We start from the raw sequence: 18,914 nt of genomic DNA, 5'->3' as shown, positions 1-18,914 counted from the left end.
CGTGGAGATCACAGAGTGCTCGGACACACCGCAGGAACGAAGGGTCCGACGACAAGCTGAGAGTTTGGCGACAGTGCGGAGTCACTTGGACCCGGCACGAGCTGCTCTGCCACGCCCATCTCGGGACTTGATCGTGGAGCCAGTGTTGGAGCGGCCTCATATGAAGCAATCCGAGCGGCGTAACCGCGGCTGCAGATGCCATATGCCCCAGGAGCCTCTGAAAAAGTTTCAGTGGTGCCGCTGTTCTGCGTCTGAGCGTGCTCACGCAGTTCAACACTGACTGGACACGGGCCTCGGTGAGGCGAGCTGTCATGTTGATCGAGTCCAACTCCATACCGAGAAAAGAGATCCTCTGCCCGGGGGTGAGTTTGCTCTTTTCCCAGTTGACCCGAAGCCCTAGGTGGCTGAGGTGACTGAGCACCATGTCCCTGTGTTCGCAAAACTGCTCTCTCGACTGAGCTAGAATAAGCCAGTCGTCAAGGTAGTTGAGGATGCGAACACCACGCTCGCACATGGGAGCAATGGCCGCCTCCGCGACTTTCGTGAAGACGCGGAGTGACAGGGCCAGCCCGAAGGGTAAGACCTTGTACTAATATGCCCGTCCCCTGAACACAAAGCGAAGAAACGGTCTGTGTCGAGGGAGAATCGAGACATGAAAGTACGCATCCTTCAGGTCGATCACTGCAAACCAATCTTGGGGACGGATGCATTTGAAAATGCGTTTCTGCGTAAGCAGAACGGTAGCCTGTGAAGGGACCGGTTCAGGACACGCAGGTCTGAGATTGGCCGTAACCCACCACCTTTCTTGGGTACAATGAAGTACGGGCTGTAGAAGCCGGTCTTCATATCGGCTGGAGGGACCGGCTCGATCACGTCCTTCGCCAGTAGGACTGCGATCTCTGCCCTGAGCACAGGGGCATTGACGCCAGAACAGAATGCCCTTGAAAGCAGGGGGGCGCCAGGCGAACTGAATCGCATAGCCGAGTCTGATGGTACGGATGAGCCTGCAAGACTGGCTGGGAAGCGTTAACCAGGCTCCCAGAGACCGAGCAAGCGGGACCAAGGGCACCACAGACGTACCCGGGGTGGGGCAGCGCGGCGGAATGCAGGGACCCGACTCGGACGGCACAGTGGCCCGAAGTGGGGTCTGAGTGTGTGGTGCAGCACATACCTGCTTACGTCGAAGGGCAGAGTGAGTGTGCGGAGGCGTCAGTGCGTCCAGTACACAGCCACTGCTGCCCGCTGGCGATGAAAGAGGGGCTCGGGAGTGACAAGGCATGGCGGCGTCGTTGACTGCCAAGCGTGCCCTCTTGGGGCCCAGAGGTTTCAGAAATTGCTCACGGAACAAAAAGAAAAGGAATCAAAGATTCTCCGCCTGGCCCTCCACCGGGGGAAGGAGTGGCGCCTTCGCCATCTCCTGAAGAGCAACTAGATCCACCTCTGGGCCGCCCGTCTCAGGGTCGTTTGCACCGTCGCTTGCCTCGTGGTTTGGCAGCGGCCTGGACGGGCGGGGTTGGCTTTCTACGACTTGCTCCGTGCTGAGGCCAGGATGGTTGCTGCTGCTGGGGCTTAGCGGGAGCGGAGGATGCCGCAGAAGGCCGACCTCGGCGACGAGTAAACGGATGATCTGCGGCCGGTGGACGGGTGGGAGCTGCAGCGGTCCGCCGGGGCAGGATGTGTCGGATGGCCTCCGTCTGCTTCTGTGCGGCCGAGAACTGCTGGGCAAAGCTCTCGACCGCGTCGCCGAACAACCCAACCTGGGAAAGAGGGGCATCCAGGAACCGATATTTATTGGTGTCCCTCATATCCGCCAGGTTGAGCCAAAGGTGGCGCTCCTGGACCACCAAGGTGGACATCGCCTGACCGACTGAACATGCGGTTTCATTCGTTGCCCAGAGGGCGAGGTTGGTTGCTACACGGAGCTCCCGAAGGAGCTGTGGGTCAGAACCACCCTCGTTCATGTCCATGAGCGCCTGGGCCTGGTGGACCTGCAAGAGCGCCATGGCATGGAGGGCGGAAGCAGCCTGTCCACAGGCCTTGTAAGCCCTCGTCGTTAGACCGGACGAGAACTTACAGGCCTTGGACGGGAGGCGTGGATTACCCCGCCAAGAGGAGGCGGACACCGGACACAGTTGCATCGCGACGGCCCGCTCCACTGGGGGGATATCCACATGCCCCGCCGGCTGCCCCGCCGGCGAGGGGGGAGAAGCTATACGGTGCCTTCCACGTCCTAGAAAGCTCCTCATGCACTTCCGGAAAGAAAGGTACCGGGGCGGCGCACTGAGAACCAGCATGGCCCTCCCCCAGAAACCAATCGTCCAACCGAGAAGGTTTGGGACGTGGTGGAGGGTTCCACGCAAGCCCAACCTTCTCGGCGGCCCGGGAAAGCATAGCCACCCATTCTGGATCAGTCTCGGATAACGCTACACGCCCCGAGGGGGGTAACGCAGCCGAGTCGTCATCTCCAGAGGACTGAAGCTCCCCCTCCGATGCTGTGATCGACATCTGGTCGTCAGGAGGAGCCCCAAAGGAAACGGCTGGTCGTTCCGGAGAAGGACCAAGACGTTCACTAAGGGACTCCAGTGGCAACAGCGCATGTGAGGCTTGAGGGGCCCGCGGAGGCTGACTCGATGGGGAAGCCCTCACGGTAATCCTCAGATATCCCTGGTCATGCACCGAAGTAGGTCTATTCTGCGGGGCAGAATAAACACTAGATCGGGGCATAGGCGAGGGGACTGCACCTCCCTTGAGGTAAGCGAGTCTCGATCTAAGCGCTGAGATAGTCATATTCCCGCAATGAGAACATGAACTATCCACAAAAGCTGCCTCAGCGTGTTGAATGCCCAAACACGAGAGGCAACTTCTGTGGCCATCTGCTGGCGCCAGGGAACGACGGCATCCAGAAACGCACAAGCGGAATGACATCTTGAAAAAGACACAGGGTCACGCTTGTGTTGCTCTTTTAGTAAAGAAAAAAAATAGAAACTCTCTGAGTGCTGAGGCACCCAGGGGTAGCCGCGGTGTGAATAACACACAGGGAAAACGCCCACCAATACCGACACACACACAATACACAAACAGCAGTGCTGTGAAAACAGCAGTTGAGAGCTGCAATGCTCGCGGCCACCGCTGATCGCGCCTTCACACCAACACGATTGAGAGTCTTCTCGTTCTCAGTAAGCAGTCTGTAGGTTCAGAAGTCAAACAAAAGCTCGGCTCCGGAATGTGAAAGACAATGTGTGCGTGCGCCCGCTTCCTGTTTATACCCGCGCTGCGGGGCGGGGGCGCGTGACGCGATTCACGCATGCCAACGTTCATTGGCTCGTTCTGTAGACACTCGAAGTTGATAGGGCTCCCTGAAGTGATCCCAATTATGTCGTCACGTCGACGTTACATCGAACGTGAGCGACTGGAAGGGAATTCATAAACACAGTCTGAGATCACGGTAAGTAGTTCATCTTAATGTGCTGAGAAACAAAAGCTGCTTTTCCACCTTCAGAAAAGGTTCCAGTTGTGTTTCCACTTGATCCTGGTACGGCACGGCACAATTACAAACCATTCTCGGCCCTGAACTCTCAGCACACTTGGCTAACCGTGCCGAACCGTGATGATTGAATGTGTTTACTAGTGGTGGAAATTTGGATTCTTTCCAGAGATTCGTTCATTTTCAGTTCGTTCACCAAAATGATTTGTTGAGTGATTTGTTCAGTGACAATTTCTTCCTATTGCATAAATACGCCAGCAGGGGGCGAAAAAGAGTCATTGTCTTAAAGGTTCTGTAAGCGATGTCGGGAGACGTAACCTCTTGTTGACGTTTGAATTATTGTCAAACAAAACGGAGACTAGCTAGACCCTCCCTCCTCCTCATCCCGTCTCCTCCCCCTCCCGTCCGTGATTTGTGTGGGCATAAAGGAAAGTCAAAGTAGTCAATACAAGCAAAGTACAGTTTTATTGATACTTCATTCAATGTGTAATGTCACCAAGTTAGCTAAGTGCTTATATAAATTGCAGAACAGAATGCAGAAAAAGAGAAACATTATTTGAAAATCTTTTCGCCACCGGAGGTTATAATTATAGTTCCCATACAAGGACGCAATAATAGCAAGATAACGTTAGCTTCGTAAAACCATCAGTGCAGCATTCCTTGGACAGTTTCTGCTTAAGGATTCAAAAAACCTAGCATACGTTTCTGACCCTTTCTACACTATTGGACATTGAACTGGGTTCACAACCTTGGGATGTTCAGTTGATTTCCCAGCGATGGCATTATCTAGTTTTTGGATTTTGCTGAGGAGAAGTCTATAAGAGCTACAGGAGCAGCAGTAATCTGGAAAAAAAATAAAAGCATGAAGAACAAAGTACTGCCCTATTACTGGAAATGACAAAAATAACTGAAAATATTTAACATTCATCATATGGTCCATAATATTTAAGATATGACATTGCAACTACAATTTGTGTTGTTTGTATTAGTCTAAGACAAACCATATGAATTGTGGTTGCAGTGTTAGATCATACTTTCCCTGTCTTACCCACACAAGCGTGTTTTAGTATTGTGTATGTGACTTTAAATGTATGGTGTATGCTGAGAACAGTAATGTATGCTGAGCACTTGTGTACTTTAACCTCTGTTCATTATTGTTTTCGTTATTAAATTAAAGAAAGAGTCATCGTCTCTTCCTTGACAACTGTCATTTCCCTTAGTAAAGTAGGGTACAAAACAAAATAAATGTTATGTATTAGGGCTGTCACTTTACGTTCGAAAATCGATTGCACAATCGATCAGACCAACCAACGCAAGTTTCGAAAACGAAAATAGAGAATCAATTATAACGGTCTTTTTTCTCGGAGCGCATCCAGCTCGTGACGATACGCGCGCAGCGAACGCGCCTCTCACAGCAACTGCAGGCTCTGACAAACACACAAAACAGCAAATTCTTCTTCTTCATAATGTGTCTCTGTGGCGAGGGGGGCGTGGTTCAGCGAGGTCTGCGACAGGAGAGAGAGCGGGGAGAGAAGCAGCGGTAAGTGGGTTTAATACGAAATGATTGACACCTGTGTCTCGTTGCAGTAATTGGCGTGGGGAGACTGCATTTAAGGAGAGCTCTCACAAGCCATGAGGAAGAGAAGGACTGAGGACTCGTGGGACTGGGAGAAAGAAAGCGGACTGAGAAACCTGTGGTCTGAGAATACAGAACTGCTTGTTGCTGTAACATTGTATTGAGTTTGTGAGCGCATGTGGCGCGACTGTTATGTACGAATTGAGTTTATTATTAAAACACCCACGAGTCTCAGTCAGCCGACCCTGGTCTCCTTCCTTCTCACACACGATCTAAGGGATCTTCATTACAGTCTCTTTTTACAACAAGACTGAATTCTGCCGGTATTATAAGCAGACAGTCTCAAGCAGATACAGATTCGGGCTGCGGTCTACAATCGCCTACGTAGGCGAAATTTGTTTGACATTTCTAATCGTAAACACAGCCATGTTGAAGACTGCAGTAATGTTTTTCATTTATGTTATGACAGTCCACTCTGCTTATTGTTTTGCTAAGTTATGTTGAACTTTATTGAAGTTTGTTGAACTAAGTTTTTTTATAAGTTATGTTGAACTTTATTCTTGTTCAAACAGACGCTGTATGAAGCAGTACTTAAAGTATTGAATGAAAATGTCCCTGAAACATCTGTGCATTATTAGGCAAATATTGCATTTATTTCACTTCAGCTGTGGTAAAGTATGCAAACACCACGTGAGCGGTCACTACGGGAACCAGAAAGTGTCCGACTTCACCTCTCCGTTTGCAGCTCCTCCCCGCCTGCACGCGGCTACTCTCGCCGATCGGTTACATCCCAGCTAACAAAAATTGTGCGGGCCGAAAGCGGCCCGATTAAGGCTAAAACACTCAGCCGATCCTCGGCATGAATCTAGGTCCGATTGCTCTGCGAGCGCTCTAACGCGGCCCGATTAAGGCTGTCACAGACAATAGCCTATGTATGCCATTAGAGTAGTAAAACAAGAAATATATTTTTAAAATCTAATGTTTTCCTAATAGTAAATTGTCCTTTTTTGTATACCATCAATAGAAAGTCTGTAATTTAATCTTTTTTTTTTTTTATTCTTAGTTTTTTATCTTGAAATATTTATTGACCCGATTCAAAATATTTTAATGTCATAGTCTTCAGAGATTCACGTTTTGATTTGTTTCAAAAACACATTTTTTGTTTCAAAACCGTGCACTTTGAAACCCATTTTCAAAGGTTTGCGGTTTCAGGCAAAAATTATATTGAATTATATTGAATGTAAAAAGTAAAACGTTTTACACTGAAAACATAGGCTACTGATGACGTTCAACACATTGAATACATTTTGTATAGAAAGTTGTATATCATAAACATGTCATCTCTGTACTTTTTTTTTGCAATTAAAAAAAGTGCTTGCTTCCTCATTATCATGCATCACATGAAAAAAAAAACAGGAGTAAAATGAGTCTCTGATCCAAAACCCACAACAGATGGCGCTAATTCGAGCCGCAAATAAAGAAGGAGAAGAAGAAGAGTTTCAGCCTGGAGTTTTCTGAGGTGAGGAGAGCAGTTCACGGCATTTCTCATATTTACACAACCATCACACACACACTTTGATTAAGCGACAGGCTCATTTCTGTATTGTTTTCATCGATCACAGCGATACTTGTGCGTCTTTTCTGGCGTCTTCCTTCTGAAATAAACATTTAGTGCAGCAGCAGCGAGCATGAGGAGAATATGTTGAGTTCATTCAGACCTGAGCGAGTTTGTGTTCGTTTGTGTGATTGACTCGATGTTTGGAGTGAAAACTGTTACTGAATGTCAAGTTAAAGTTTGAGATCTCCCCTCTGAGTTTGAGAGGGGAATTGATGCTGCAGCCGTTTTATTTAATCTTTAATAACTATAAATCGATAAGAATAGACATGCAATGTCTACCAAAAACATAAATGTAAATGTAATCAAATGTGTTACTTCACACTGTTAAAATATACTGGAACATATACTGCTGCTAAATTTCAACTGTTTTTATTTTCTGACCATTGTTAATATTTGGAAGAAATTACATTACGATGTTTATTCTTTCTTTATTTCTAGATATCTGCCTAATATTGTAATGGAAAAAGCAGGATTGTCTTCTGGTTAGCCATAAAATATGTTATAAATTTGCATCAGTTACTTTACTTCAGACAGACAGACATAAATACGTGTAGTATAAAAACAAATTCAGGAACTTATATTATTTATTTTGTCAGATCAGCTCCTCCAACAGCAATTCTCCAATAAATGCTGTAAATTCCCATCAGCTGCAAGTGAAGACGAGCATCAGAGCATCAGGAAGAGCTGAAATCTGCAAAGACTGAGTTTATTAAAGAGGACAGAGAGAACATGAGTGATCCAGAACCCTGCAGAATGAAACACACTGAAGATCCTGAAGAACAAAGAGGTTGGTGTTTATTCTTCATTCATGATGCTGAAGAACATTCATGTTAGAAACATTCAAGCACTTCATCACATTTAGATAAACGGTTACACCATTAAATGGGTACACATGTTTTTTTGTTTGTTTTCAACAAATGGTGAGTAAAGGCAGGTTTGCATCAGCAATCAGCAAAACCAGATTTGTAGTTAATAGTAACATTGTATTTGTCATAAATAACAGAAGTTCCCTTTCGAATAGGAACTCGTACTGCATCCTCTAGTGCAGTGGTTCTCAAACTTTTTACACCCAAGTACCACCTCAAATTTTTACCATAGAAAATATGTGGCTCGCAAGTACCACCATAATAACCAATATGAAAATACAGTAGTGTAGTAGGCGTAACTATTCAGCTACAGTTATGCACAGCTCAAAAATGAGGCAGCATTATTTCTAATAAGAATATTTATTATTGCCAGCCACTTAACACTGCACTGTGCAAAAACTTTAATGATTAAATTAAAATGCATTGCACCTAGGGCTGGGCGATAAGACGATAATGATAATTATCGCGATTTATAATTTTTTCGATAAAACGATATCAAGAGTTCGATAAATGTTCGATAATGTTTATGCGCCAAAATCGGAACGAAACTCATTTTAACCGCGCCGCAAATAATAATATTCAGCAAACCTTCTAGTAGCCTACTTTCTTCAATCTGTCTCTCTTCTCCAGTGGGTTGGGCTAATCCAAAAGAAGTGAAAACAAGGGGGGTGTTCTGAAGACAGACTGTTACCTGTGAAACAGGGGTGCTCTGAAAACACCCCCATTAGCAATTAGTGCTTTCCACCTGATGAAATGAACGCGGCAAAACCATAGACTGTAAAAAAAAATAGGTAAAAACTAATGAAATGAACGCTGCAAAAAATCGACCAATCAGAATTTTGGTCGAGCAAGAACGTATCGACCAAATAATTGACTAATCTACTGGGAGATTACAACCCTAGTTTCCGGTGAACTGGGAAAGGAATAGGGTTACTAACCCTAACTTACTTACACAATGTGTATCTGATATGAATAAAACGTCGTCTTAATTATAATGGAAAGGATTATTTTTCCTGTTTCCATAGACAACAGTATAACAGACGCAATTGGCCCCTTTACGGACCTTTAAATGAAAGCGTTGCTAGGCCTTCTCCTGCTATAAAGAGTTGTCCGCTGGGATAAGCTTTAATACTGAGCGTAGTTCATGTATTTCAGTAATTCAACTTAAAAGGTGAAACTAATATATTATTATGTAGACTCACTACATGCAAAGTGAGATATTTCAAGCCTTTATTTGTTATAATTTGGATGATTATGGCTTAGCCTACAGCTTATAAAAACCCAAATTCAAAATTAGAATATTGTGAAAAGGTTTCATAAGCTGTAAGCCATAATCATCCAAATTATAACAAATAAAGTCTTGAAATATCTCACTTTGCATGTAATGAGTCTATATAATATATTATCTCACTTTGCATGTAATGAGTCTATATAATATATTAGTTTCACCTTTAAGTTGAAATACTGAAATAAATGAACTTTTGCACGATATTCAAATTTTTCGAGTTTCACCTGTAGAAATACAACTTGATACAAATGCAGGTGTTAAAACATGAAAGTGAGTGGTATTTACACCCACTCGAGCGATTTGTTTGCTAAACTAAAGAAGCCATTGAGCATCGTCGAGAGGTTAACCCTGGAGAACCCAAGAACCCTTTTCTTCTTTGGAAAATTATGAACTATGCATTAAATTACTTGTATAAATTCACTGAACACAAAAATATCCACTTTTTCAATTTTAACCCTTTATTCCCTAATTTAGGATTATGGCCAAATTTGACCCATTGGGCTTTAGGCGCATTTCAAAGAATCACAATAACAAACACTGTCAATGCAAACTATTTGAAAGTTCACGTCAGGCAACTCAAAGCCTTTCTTTCGCCAACTGTAAGTTTTTGCGGCACGATTTGTCTCCATCTGTGGGCTAGCAGTCTCGGCAAACGGCACATCTTCATCACTGGACGAGTCACTGTCTTGGGCAGAAGATTCACCACCATAACTTTCATGCGGTTGAAACAATTCATCAGAATCGCTACTGCTGTCCAATTCAGGGCCAAAGTCACTATCATCAGCTTCAAGTTGCTCCAATACTTGTCTTACAGTGATCTTTCTCTGTTGCTTTCCCTGTCCTGAAAAGGGAGCGGCAATACTCCCTGAAAAGATATACTACTTTATTAGTCTCTGGCCCTGTACTACTGAGGTAACTTAGTAAAATATATTATACAAATTAAATTATTTCAAGGCTTTAGCCAAATACAGGACTGTCACCATTCTCCATCAAAGTCACTCAAAGAACCAAAGGGTCATTTTTGACCCGACATTTTTTTTACCCATACATCCAGAGGGTCATTTTTGGCTCATTTTTCACTCTTTAGCTCAGAGTTGCTAATTTATCCAAAAAGAATATAAAATGTACTTCTAGGCATTCTGCAAGCTAATACTAAATAGATTAACAAAAAATACACTATTTTACCAACCGCTGGTTTGCTGAGAAGACGATTTTGTTTGGGAAGTTTTCCAGCTCAACAAAACAGCATGTGATCAGCCATCTTGTTACTACCACTCTGGCACTTGTGAGTTCAATATTCATCCACTAGGTGTCTCTATGCAGGGGCCAGAAGTGGCACTCTGGGCTTTTGAAGTTAAATTAGAATTTTTTTTTGTTTGTTCATTTTGGGTAGCAGCAATTAACAGCGGCCAAATTTGACCCCGTGGGTTCTCGGAATCGGATTGGATTAACCCCCTGAGGATTTTTTTTCACAGCAGCAAAATAAACTTAAACTACTCCGTCATTTATGGTCATACAGACTTAAGAAATATGAAAAAATAAACTGTTAAATGTCTACTTTTTTATGTGTCCACTTACAAGCGAAAAAAACAAACAAACGTGTTTTTGTAAAATACAGAAAATAAACAGGGTGTGCTTTCTGCCTGTCCATCTCGGTGAACTTTTTTTTTGGAGCATGTCTCTAAACTTAAACAAAACTCAGCGAATACTATTCACCCAGGCATGAGCAATATATCTTTATAATCATTCAATTGTGTACTTTTAAATTATCTAACTCAAAAAACTAAATCAAATATTCTCTGTTTATGTAATATGTATGAAAAGAGAGAGATGTCAGTCGTTCTCATCTCAGCTCATTATTTTTAATGTAGACCATTTCAATAGCAGCCGCCACAGGAAATCATTAAAACGGGGCAAAAAAAAGTGTGCTGCGTTAATTTTAAAAAAAAATGTACGCGTTAAACATCTCAAATTAATCGCAAAGATTAACGCGTTAATTCCCCCAGCCCTAATAAAAAGATATGTCTTAAAGGGATAGTTCACCCAAAAATGAAAATTCTGTCAGCAATTACTTTCAACCCCGTAAGACCTTCGTTCATCTTCGGAACACAAATTAAGATATTTTTGATTAAATCTGAGAGCTGGATCACCACTCCATAGGCTTCTAAGTGATTGGAACTTGCCTGCCCAGAAAAGTTATTAAAGACATCGTTAAAATAGTCCAAGTGACTACAGTGGCTCAATCTTAAGTTTATCAAGCGACGAGAATACTTTTTGTGCGCAAAAAAACAAAAAAAACTGACTTTATTCCACTATTCATTTCCTTCTCTCTGGGCCTCGAGTTAGTTCACATAGTGTAATAGTCTGTGTTGCACGTCACGCGTAGGCTCACTATCGGCCGACGCTGGTCATGTGTGTGATACGTCATGGTAGTTGGTCGAATCCGAGGTACCACAAGAGAAATTGAAGATGAAGATCTGAGAGCGCGTGAAGGAGTGTAAACATGGAGAAGTTGTGTAAGATACTGGGGTGCAAGATTATGTAGTGCCTTATAAGTAAGAAGCAGGATCTTGAATTCAACTCTATACTTTACTGGAAGCCAGTGCAATTGCTGAAGAACTGGAGAAATGTGCTCAGTAGAAGGTGTTCTAGAAAGAACACGAACTGCAGAATTCTGAACCAACTGAAGCTTATGTAGCAATTTGGAGGGAACACCTGTGAGAAGAGCATTACAGTAGTCTATATGTGAAGTGACTAGTGCGTGAATAAGAACTGCAGTATTATTATTTGAAAGAAAGGGACGGAGACGGTTAATATTTCGCAAGTGGAAGTATGCAATCCGTGTGATTTAATTTGAGCTTCAAAGGATAATGTGCTATCCATGATGACACCCAAATGTTTGACCTGTGAAGAAGGACAGATTGCAGTATTGTCAATGTACAAAGAAAGACAATTAGATTTAGACAAAACAGATCTAGTGCCAACAAGCAAAGCCTCAGTCTTGTTGCCATTTACCTTCCAGAAGTTAGCTGAAAGCCAATCTTTAATTTCAGCTGAACAGCTAGACAAAGATTGTGGTGGAAAAGAACCAGTGGGTTTGGCAGACAGGTAAAGTTGGGTGTCATCCGCATAACAGTGGAAATTAATACCATATTTCTTCAAAATATAACCAAGAGGGAGCATATAAATAATGAAAAGAAGCGGGCCCAAGACTGAACCTTGGGGAACACCAGTGGTGACTGTAGAGGTTTTTGATCGAAAACCTTTAATACCAATAGAAGCTAACCTGTGAAGAAGTATCTTATGTGAGACAGTATCAAAGTCTCAAGTCTAGAAGGACAAGTATGGAAAAAAGTCCAGAGTCAGCTGCCAACAGTAGAACATTGGTTATTCTGACAAGAGCAGTTTTAGTGCTATGGTGGGGACGAAAGCCAGATTGAAATTCTTCATACAAGTTATTATTGGAAAGATGTTCATGAATTAGAATTGCAATACACTTTTCCACTACCTTAGAGATAAATGGTAAATTTGTAATTGCATGAAAATTATCAAAATTAGATGATCACACCCTGGTTTCTTAAGTATGGGAGTAATAATAGCAGATTCAAGATATGGAGATACAGAACCAGAAACAAGTGAAGCATGAACAATTTTAGTAACTGGAAGATTTACCGAAAATTACTTATGGTTTTCTTTTCTTTTTTTCATTTCAGACCTGATGGAAGTGAAGGAGAGTGAAGAACTGAGTGAAGTGGAGGAGGAGAGTGAAGAACTGAGTGAAGTGAAGGAGGAGAGTGAAGAACTGAGTGAAGTGGAGGAGGAGAGTGAAGAACTGAGTGAAGTGAAGGAGGAGAGAGAAGAACTGAGTGAAGTGAAGGAGGAGAGAGAAGAACTGAGTGAAGTGGAGGAGGAGAATGAAGAACTGAGTGAAGTGGAGGAGGAGAAAGAAGAACTGAGTGAAGTGAAGGAGGAGAGAGAAGAACTGAGTGAAGTGGAGGAGGAGAGTGAAGAACTGAGTGAAGTGGAGGAGGAGAGTGAAGAACTGAGAGAAGTGAAGGAGGAGAATGAAGAACTGAGTGAAGTGGAGGAGGAGAAAGAAGAACTGAGTGAAGTGAAGGAGGAGAGAGAAGAACTGAGTGAAGTGGAGGAGGAGAGTGAAGAACTGAGTGAAGTGGAGGAGGAGAGTGAAGAACTGAGTGAAGTGGAGGAGGAGAGTGAAGAACTGAGTGAAGTGAAGGAGGAGAATGAAGAACTGAGAGAAGTGGAGGAGGAACATGTTAAACCTGGAGAAAAACCTTTAAGTTGCTCAAAGACTAAAAAGACATCTTTAAAGAAAAGAGACAAGAAATCTACAACCTGCACTCAGTGTGGAAAGAGATTAGTAAATAAACACAGTCTTGAGATTCACATGAGAATCCACACCGGAGAGAAGCTGTTCTCATGCGATCAATGCGGGAAGAGCTTTGCATACAAACAAAGTCTTGAGCTTCACATGAGTGTTCACACTGGAGAGAAGCCACATGTATGCCATCAATGCGGGAAGAGTTTTGTGCTATCACTTCGCCTTAAGAATCACATGAGAATCCACACCGGAGAGAAGCCGTTCACATGTGATCAGTGCGGGAAGAGTTTTGCATACAAAAAAAGTCTTGAGCTTCACATGAGTGTTCACACTGGAGAGAAGCCACATGTATGCCATCAATGTGGAAAGAGTTTTGTGCGATTACTTCGCCTTAAGAAACACATGAGAGTTCATACTGGAGAGAAGCCGTTTTCTTGTGATCAGTGCGGGAAGAGGTTTTCATACAGAGAAAATCTTATTGTTCACATGAGGAGACACACTGGAGAGAAGTTGTTCACTTGTAATTGCTGTGAAAAGAGATTCTCAAGCAAACAACATCTAGAGATTCACATGAGAGTTCATACTGGAGAGAAACCGTTCACATGCGATCAGTGCGGAAAGAGTTTTCCATACAGAGAAAGTCTTAAAGTTCACATGAGGATCCACACTGGAGAAAGACCGTTCACATGTGATCACTGCGGGAAGAGTTTCAAACAATTGGCACAACTCAAAGAGCACAGGAATATCCACACCAGAGAGAAGCCTTACACATGTAATCAGTGCGGGAAAACGTTTCTTTGGGCATTAGCCTTGAAGACACACCTGACGGTTCATACGAAGGAGAAGCCGCATTCATGTTCTGTATGTGGGAAGAGTTTTTCACTGCTGGCATATTTACATAGACATGAGAAAATTCACACTGGCGTGAGAGATTATGTGTGCTTTGAGTGTGGGAAGTCTTTTATTTCAGTGGGCTTTTTAAAACAGCACCAGAGAATTCACACAGGAGAAAAACCTTACAAGTGTTCACACTGTGACAAGAGATTCAGTCAGTCATCACATCTAAAAAGACATGAGAGGATCCACACTGGAGAGAAGCCGCACACGTGTGATCAGTGTGGAAAGAGTTTCTCTGTTAAAGCTCAACTAAAGCTACACATGAGGATCCACACTGGAGAAAAACCTTACAAGTGTTCACACTGTGACAAGAGATTCAGTCAGTCAGCAAATCTAAAAAGACATGAGAGGATCCACATTGGAGCGAAGCTGCACACGTGTGATCATTGCAGGGCGAGTTTCTATTTTAAAAGTCACCTAGAGCTACACATGAAGATCCATGCAGTGGAGAAGCCACATCACAGCGGTCTGAAATCACGGTAAGTAGTTCATCTTTATGTGCAGTGTGGTGACCATCTTGCCATCTATTAAATACAGTTGATGTGTGTTCCATAAACTTTATTTATTTTGAAAACAATCATAAATTTGGAAAACAAGTCAATTAAATCAGAGACCGATCTAATCACCTCCACAGTCTCAAAACTGTGTCCCTTTCCCCAATTGGCCACACCTTCATCTGACTACTGTCTAAATCACACTGACATCATAGGTTCAGACCACCTCATTACATCATTAGAGGAAAACAGAAACTTAAATAAATGCATATAAATTCATACACGTATAACATTTTAAACAAAATAATTCACAGGCTCCTACAGTGCTGAAACAACAAAGTAGTTTCCTTTCATCCACGATGAGCATCAGGACATTTTGTTGTTTTCATTGATATCTGCTTGGAAAGTTTTTCATTATTATTAGAAAGTAGGTGCAAGCAGGGCCTAAAACTAACTTTTTGTCACACCTGTGATAAAAGAAAATAGGTTTTACCTGCCATGACACAGTTATGACACTAGGGCTGTCACTTTTGAGAAAAATCAAATTCAAACGGGTATCAAATATCAAGCAATGTATTTGAAGAAATTCGAATATCTATGAGATAAAAAACATGTAAGTAGCATTTATTTAGAAATGACAGTTCTCCGTTACGAACGCTCTGAAAGTGGCACTAAAAGACTGCTATAAAACTTTAAAGACCTCAAACAGTCTTTAAATTTATTTTCGTTTTGTATTAATTGTATCTTAATTTTAATCAATGTTTCATCAACCAATTGCCTGGATTTAATAAATAAATGATAATAAATGAACCGAAACTCAGCGTATAAGGGAGCCTACTTGCCTCACAGATCTGAGAAATATAGAAAGCTTGAAATGTCTACTTTTAAACAGAACAATTCAAAACGAAAGAGACGAAAACAGAAAAACAGACTGTTCTCTGCTTATGTAATCCGTATGAAATGTGCATTTTTCTCTGGTGCGTTCACTACTGCGTAGATTGTGAGTCAGCATCGTCAACTTCATCTTTGCAGCCGACACTGACACAGAAAACACTTGTTTATTAGTAAACAATTAATGTCTCCTTGCTATATCTGACATATTCATAGTCATTACTTTTGCCGGTTCTTTGTGACAGCTTTTAGGTGCTTTATTGGCAGCGCCACCCTTACATGTTACTTGAACGCGTCAGCACCGAAAACATGGAGATTTTTTTTTCTTTTTGGGGGCATTTTGTTTGTGTTCAGGCTTTCTCAGTTGTCTTTAGGTTAATGTTTCAGTTAATAGTTTTTCAGTTAATTTGTTCAGGGGTATAGGCTACAGGAGCAGCATGTACTCTCGCAGCTGTAGACAGTAATGTTTTCTCTTGGTTCATGTCAGTCAGTATGAATTAATTTTGATATAGAAAATATTCTACTTTACCATCTACGGTGTAGAACCCAAAATATTTTCAGACACTACTTTTTAGATGAGTTGGGGTCGTAATTGTCCGCTCAAGCTAGCCGTTCTGTGTGTTATCTTCCATTTTCAAAACAGGGTGGCTTTTGGCTATTATTCGCTTAATTTGGTCATGGGTCTACGCTACAATACGTTTACAGCGCCCGCTACTGGATGAGATGGCAAACAATAAAATAAAAAACAAACGGTCTGACTGAGGCAACAATCGACTCGTTAAATACAATCTGTAGTTCGAGCCTTCTGACACCCAAAGCGAAATGCGCATGTGATTGGACAGAAAGTGAGGCTTCGTTTGTCATCGATCACGTGACTCTAGTAAACTGATACACGCCCCGATACGGGGCTTCACTAGAAATTGTGTCGCTTGTATGATATGCGCATCGAAGCTTCAGTGTCATATGTAACATCACTAGCACACGCTCTCCTCAGTTTCACCATAACTGATTGTGTGGGGCATGACTCATTTCCAGTCATTAAGGGCAACGCATGTTTGGGAATAATAAATGTGGGGTCGGATCTTCTATTCAGAGGAAATCCTCTCTATGGAGAATGGACTCTCGGGTACTAAAAACTGTACCCGACCCGAATCACTATTTACCTGAACCCGACGTGCATAATTATTTTATTTTTTAAAGAAAAACCCGACCCGAGACAGACCCGATAAAATTAGACCCGAGTCCGACCCGTCCTGATGGCATTTCCTTTAGGCATCTGAGCAAGGTTTATAAGCCACTGACTCGATTCCCAGGATCTGTCTGTGGTCCTCAGCCCCTTTTGAGCCTATAGGTAGTATTGATATAAAGCTCCTTTCGCTAAAGGCTGCTTTATTATTGACTCTTTCAACGTGAACTTCATGATTTGTTGATTCATAACTCCTGTATTCGTAACCAATCCAGTGTTTGTGCCTAGAGTAAGCTAAATTAAGTCTGCTCTCGCCTGTAAACCGGTGGATATATTGGCTTACCATCCGCCAGCTTTTTCATCATCTGAGGATGAGTGGCGTCACTGTCTCACTATTTTTGAATGAAAATACAAAGGAAGAGTAATCAATCAGTTGTTTCTTGGGCTGATTCTCATAAGGGTAAACCTATTTCACAGGGTAGTGGAAGCTATAATATTTGGTTGTAATAGCATGGGACTCTTCCGGAGGGGCTAAAAGCTCATTCTGCCAGAGGTATGGTAGTTTGTTAAAAAACAAACAAAGTTTTCACATAAGCTTCCATTCTGTTCAGGGAATAGTTGTGATCGATTACTGTTTGTATTAGTACCATAGTTTTCCGACAAATGTGATGAAATGGTTTATAGTCTAATATACCGTATACCGTATATGGAAGATCATTTATTCCTTCAGCAATTATGCTGTTAAACATTGAGCTGAGGAAATAATTATGGACTGATCTGTTCTTGGCACTATGCACTTTAGGAGCTACGGATATGTGCAATTCATTTTCTATTTACTTTTTACTGTATATTTTTTTATTTATTTACTTTTTCTCTTTTTTTTATTCTGCTTTTGATGTCTTTTTATTTATAAACTGTCCTTGGACCCGGACCCTATCATGTTACCCTTGTTATACTACATGCTATGGCTGTGTGAATGGTTGTATGTCTAGACGGTGTACTGTAGAAACTGAATTGCCCTTAGGGGATTAATAAAGCTATCTGTATCTGTATACCCGACTATAAGACGACCCTGAATATAAGACAACCCCCCATTTTCCAGACTTATTTTTGGGACAAAAAGAGATTTTTGAGGAAAAAAATCTGGTTTTCAACAGAAAATAATTTTATTTGAAAATTGCTGTGATAATTCATTCTCTCTCTACCAGCACGCGCGCGCACCTTTCTCTCTCTCTTTCTCGCTCTGCGTCTCACGTGCGCACCTCTCTCTCTCTCGCTCTGTGTCTCGCGCGCACCTCTCTCTCTCTCGATCTGCGTCTCGCGCGCGCACCTCTCGCTCGCTCTGCGTCTCGCACTGCAGAGAGGAGCAGCGTTTTAATTGACCTATGGCTAAGCCACGCCCCCAAACGCGATGAGCCAATCATAGTGCGCATAGCTAACCCAATACACTCAGACATTCTCTGCTTCCACGTTCCTTTGAAATGCATTGCAGTTAGTCGGTTTTCATTAGTTTTCATATGTTTTTTCTTGTCATTTTAAGTATAAAATGGTCAAACGGTGTGCATGGGGTACATGCAACTCCGAAACTAGGTATCCTGAGAGGCTGGGCGACGGTGTGTATTTTTTTTTTTTTTACTCTTTCGCAAACCACATCTCAACCGAGATAAGTGTCATCTGCTCTGGATTAAGTTATGCGGTAGACCACAACACCAACTAAACGTGGATAAATTAAACAAGGATGTCTACATCTGTTCTAAGGCAAGTCAACAACGTATTTGAACGTTATCTTTAACATCTCTAACGTAACGTTAGGCTAACGTTAGCCTAGCTTCTAGCTGCGTTGTAACGTTACATCATGTCACTTAGCTTCATTCACGTATCTGTAACACAATGTTGTGTTTTACACAAATATAAGTAGGCTAAACACTTTGCAGTTTTAATGATGTCCTGTATGAACGTTCGATCGCGCCCGCGCCTCTCTCTCGCTGACACACACACACACACACTTGACATCGCAGCCTGTTCATTATGCTGCGTTCACACCAAAGCGAATAGGATGCGCGTATAAAGCGAGCGTTTGAAGCGAAATAGCACCAAACTATAACGTTTACACTGTGACCTGTAAATCTTTGTCTGGAGCTGAAGCTTAATAAAATTATTCATATAACCCCTCCAATGCATAGTTAAGGCCCTTTTGGTGACTTCGAGATGATATATAATATTTCTGTCTCCAAAAATCATCAATTTCCTCCTGTGAAATGTCTCCTACTGT

At 42.5% G+C, this 18,914-nt stretch overlaps 2 protein-coding genes across 2 annotated transcripts in view; one reads left to right on the top strand and one right to left on the bottom strand.

Annotated features, from left to right (window-relative positions):
* LOC307155885 (uncharacterized protein) overlaps positions 1-18,914 on the bottom strand; it is a 468,056-nt gene that overhangs the window by 56,159 nt on the left and 392,983 nt on the right. The gene's annotated exons all lie outside the window — the stretch shown is intronic.
* LOC307155943 (uncharacterized protein) overlaps positions 7,280-18,914 on the top strand; it is a 48,998-nt gene continuing 37,363 nt past the window's right edge. Inside the window, exons 1-2 of the mRNA XM_079867003.1 lie at positions 7,280-7,465; positions 13,053-14,550. Of these exons, the coding sequence (XP_079723129.1) occupies positions 7,408-7,465; positions 13,053-14,550 (1,556 nt within the window). The 5' untranslated portion in view covers positions 7,280-7,407. The remainder of the gene's footprint in view (positions 7,466-13,052; positions 14,551-18,914) is intronic.

This window comes from Squalius cephalus, assembly GCF_949319135.1.
Source record: "Squalius cephalus genome assembly, chromosome: 1".
Taxonomy (NCBI): domain Eukaryota; kingdom Metazoa; phylum Chordata; class Actinopteri; order Cypriniformes; family Leuciscidae; genus Squalius; species Squalius cephalus.
This window is presented reverse-complemented; position numbering and strand designations above follow the sequence as displayed.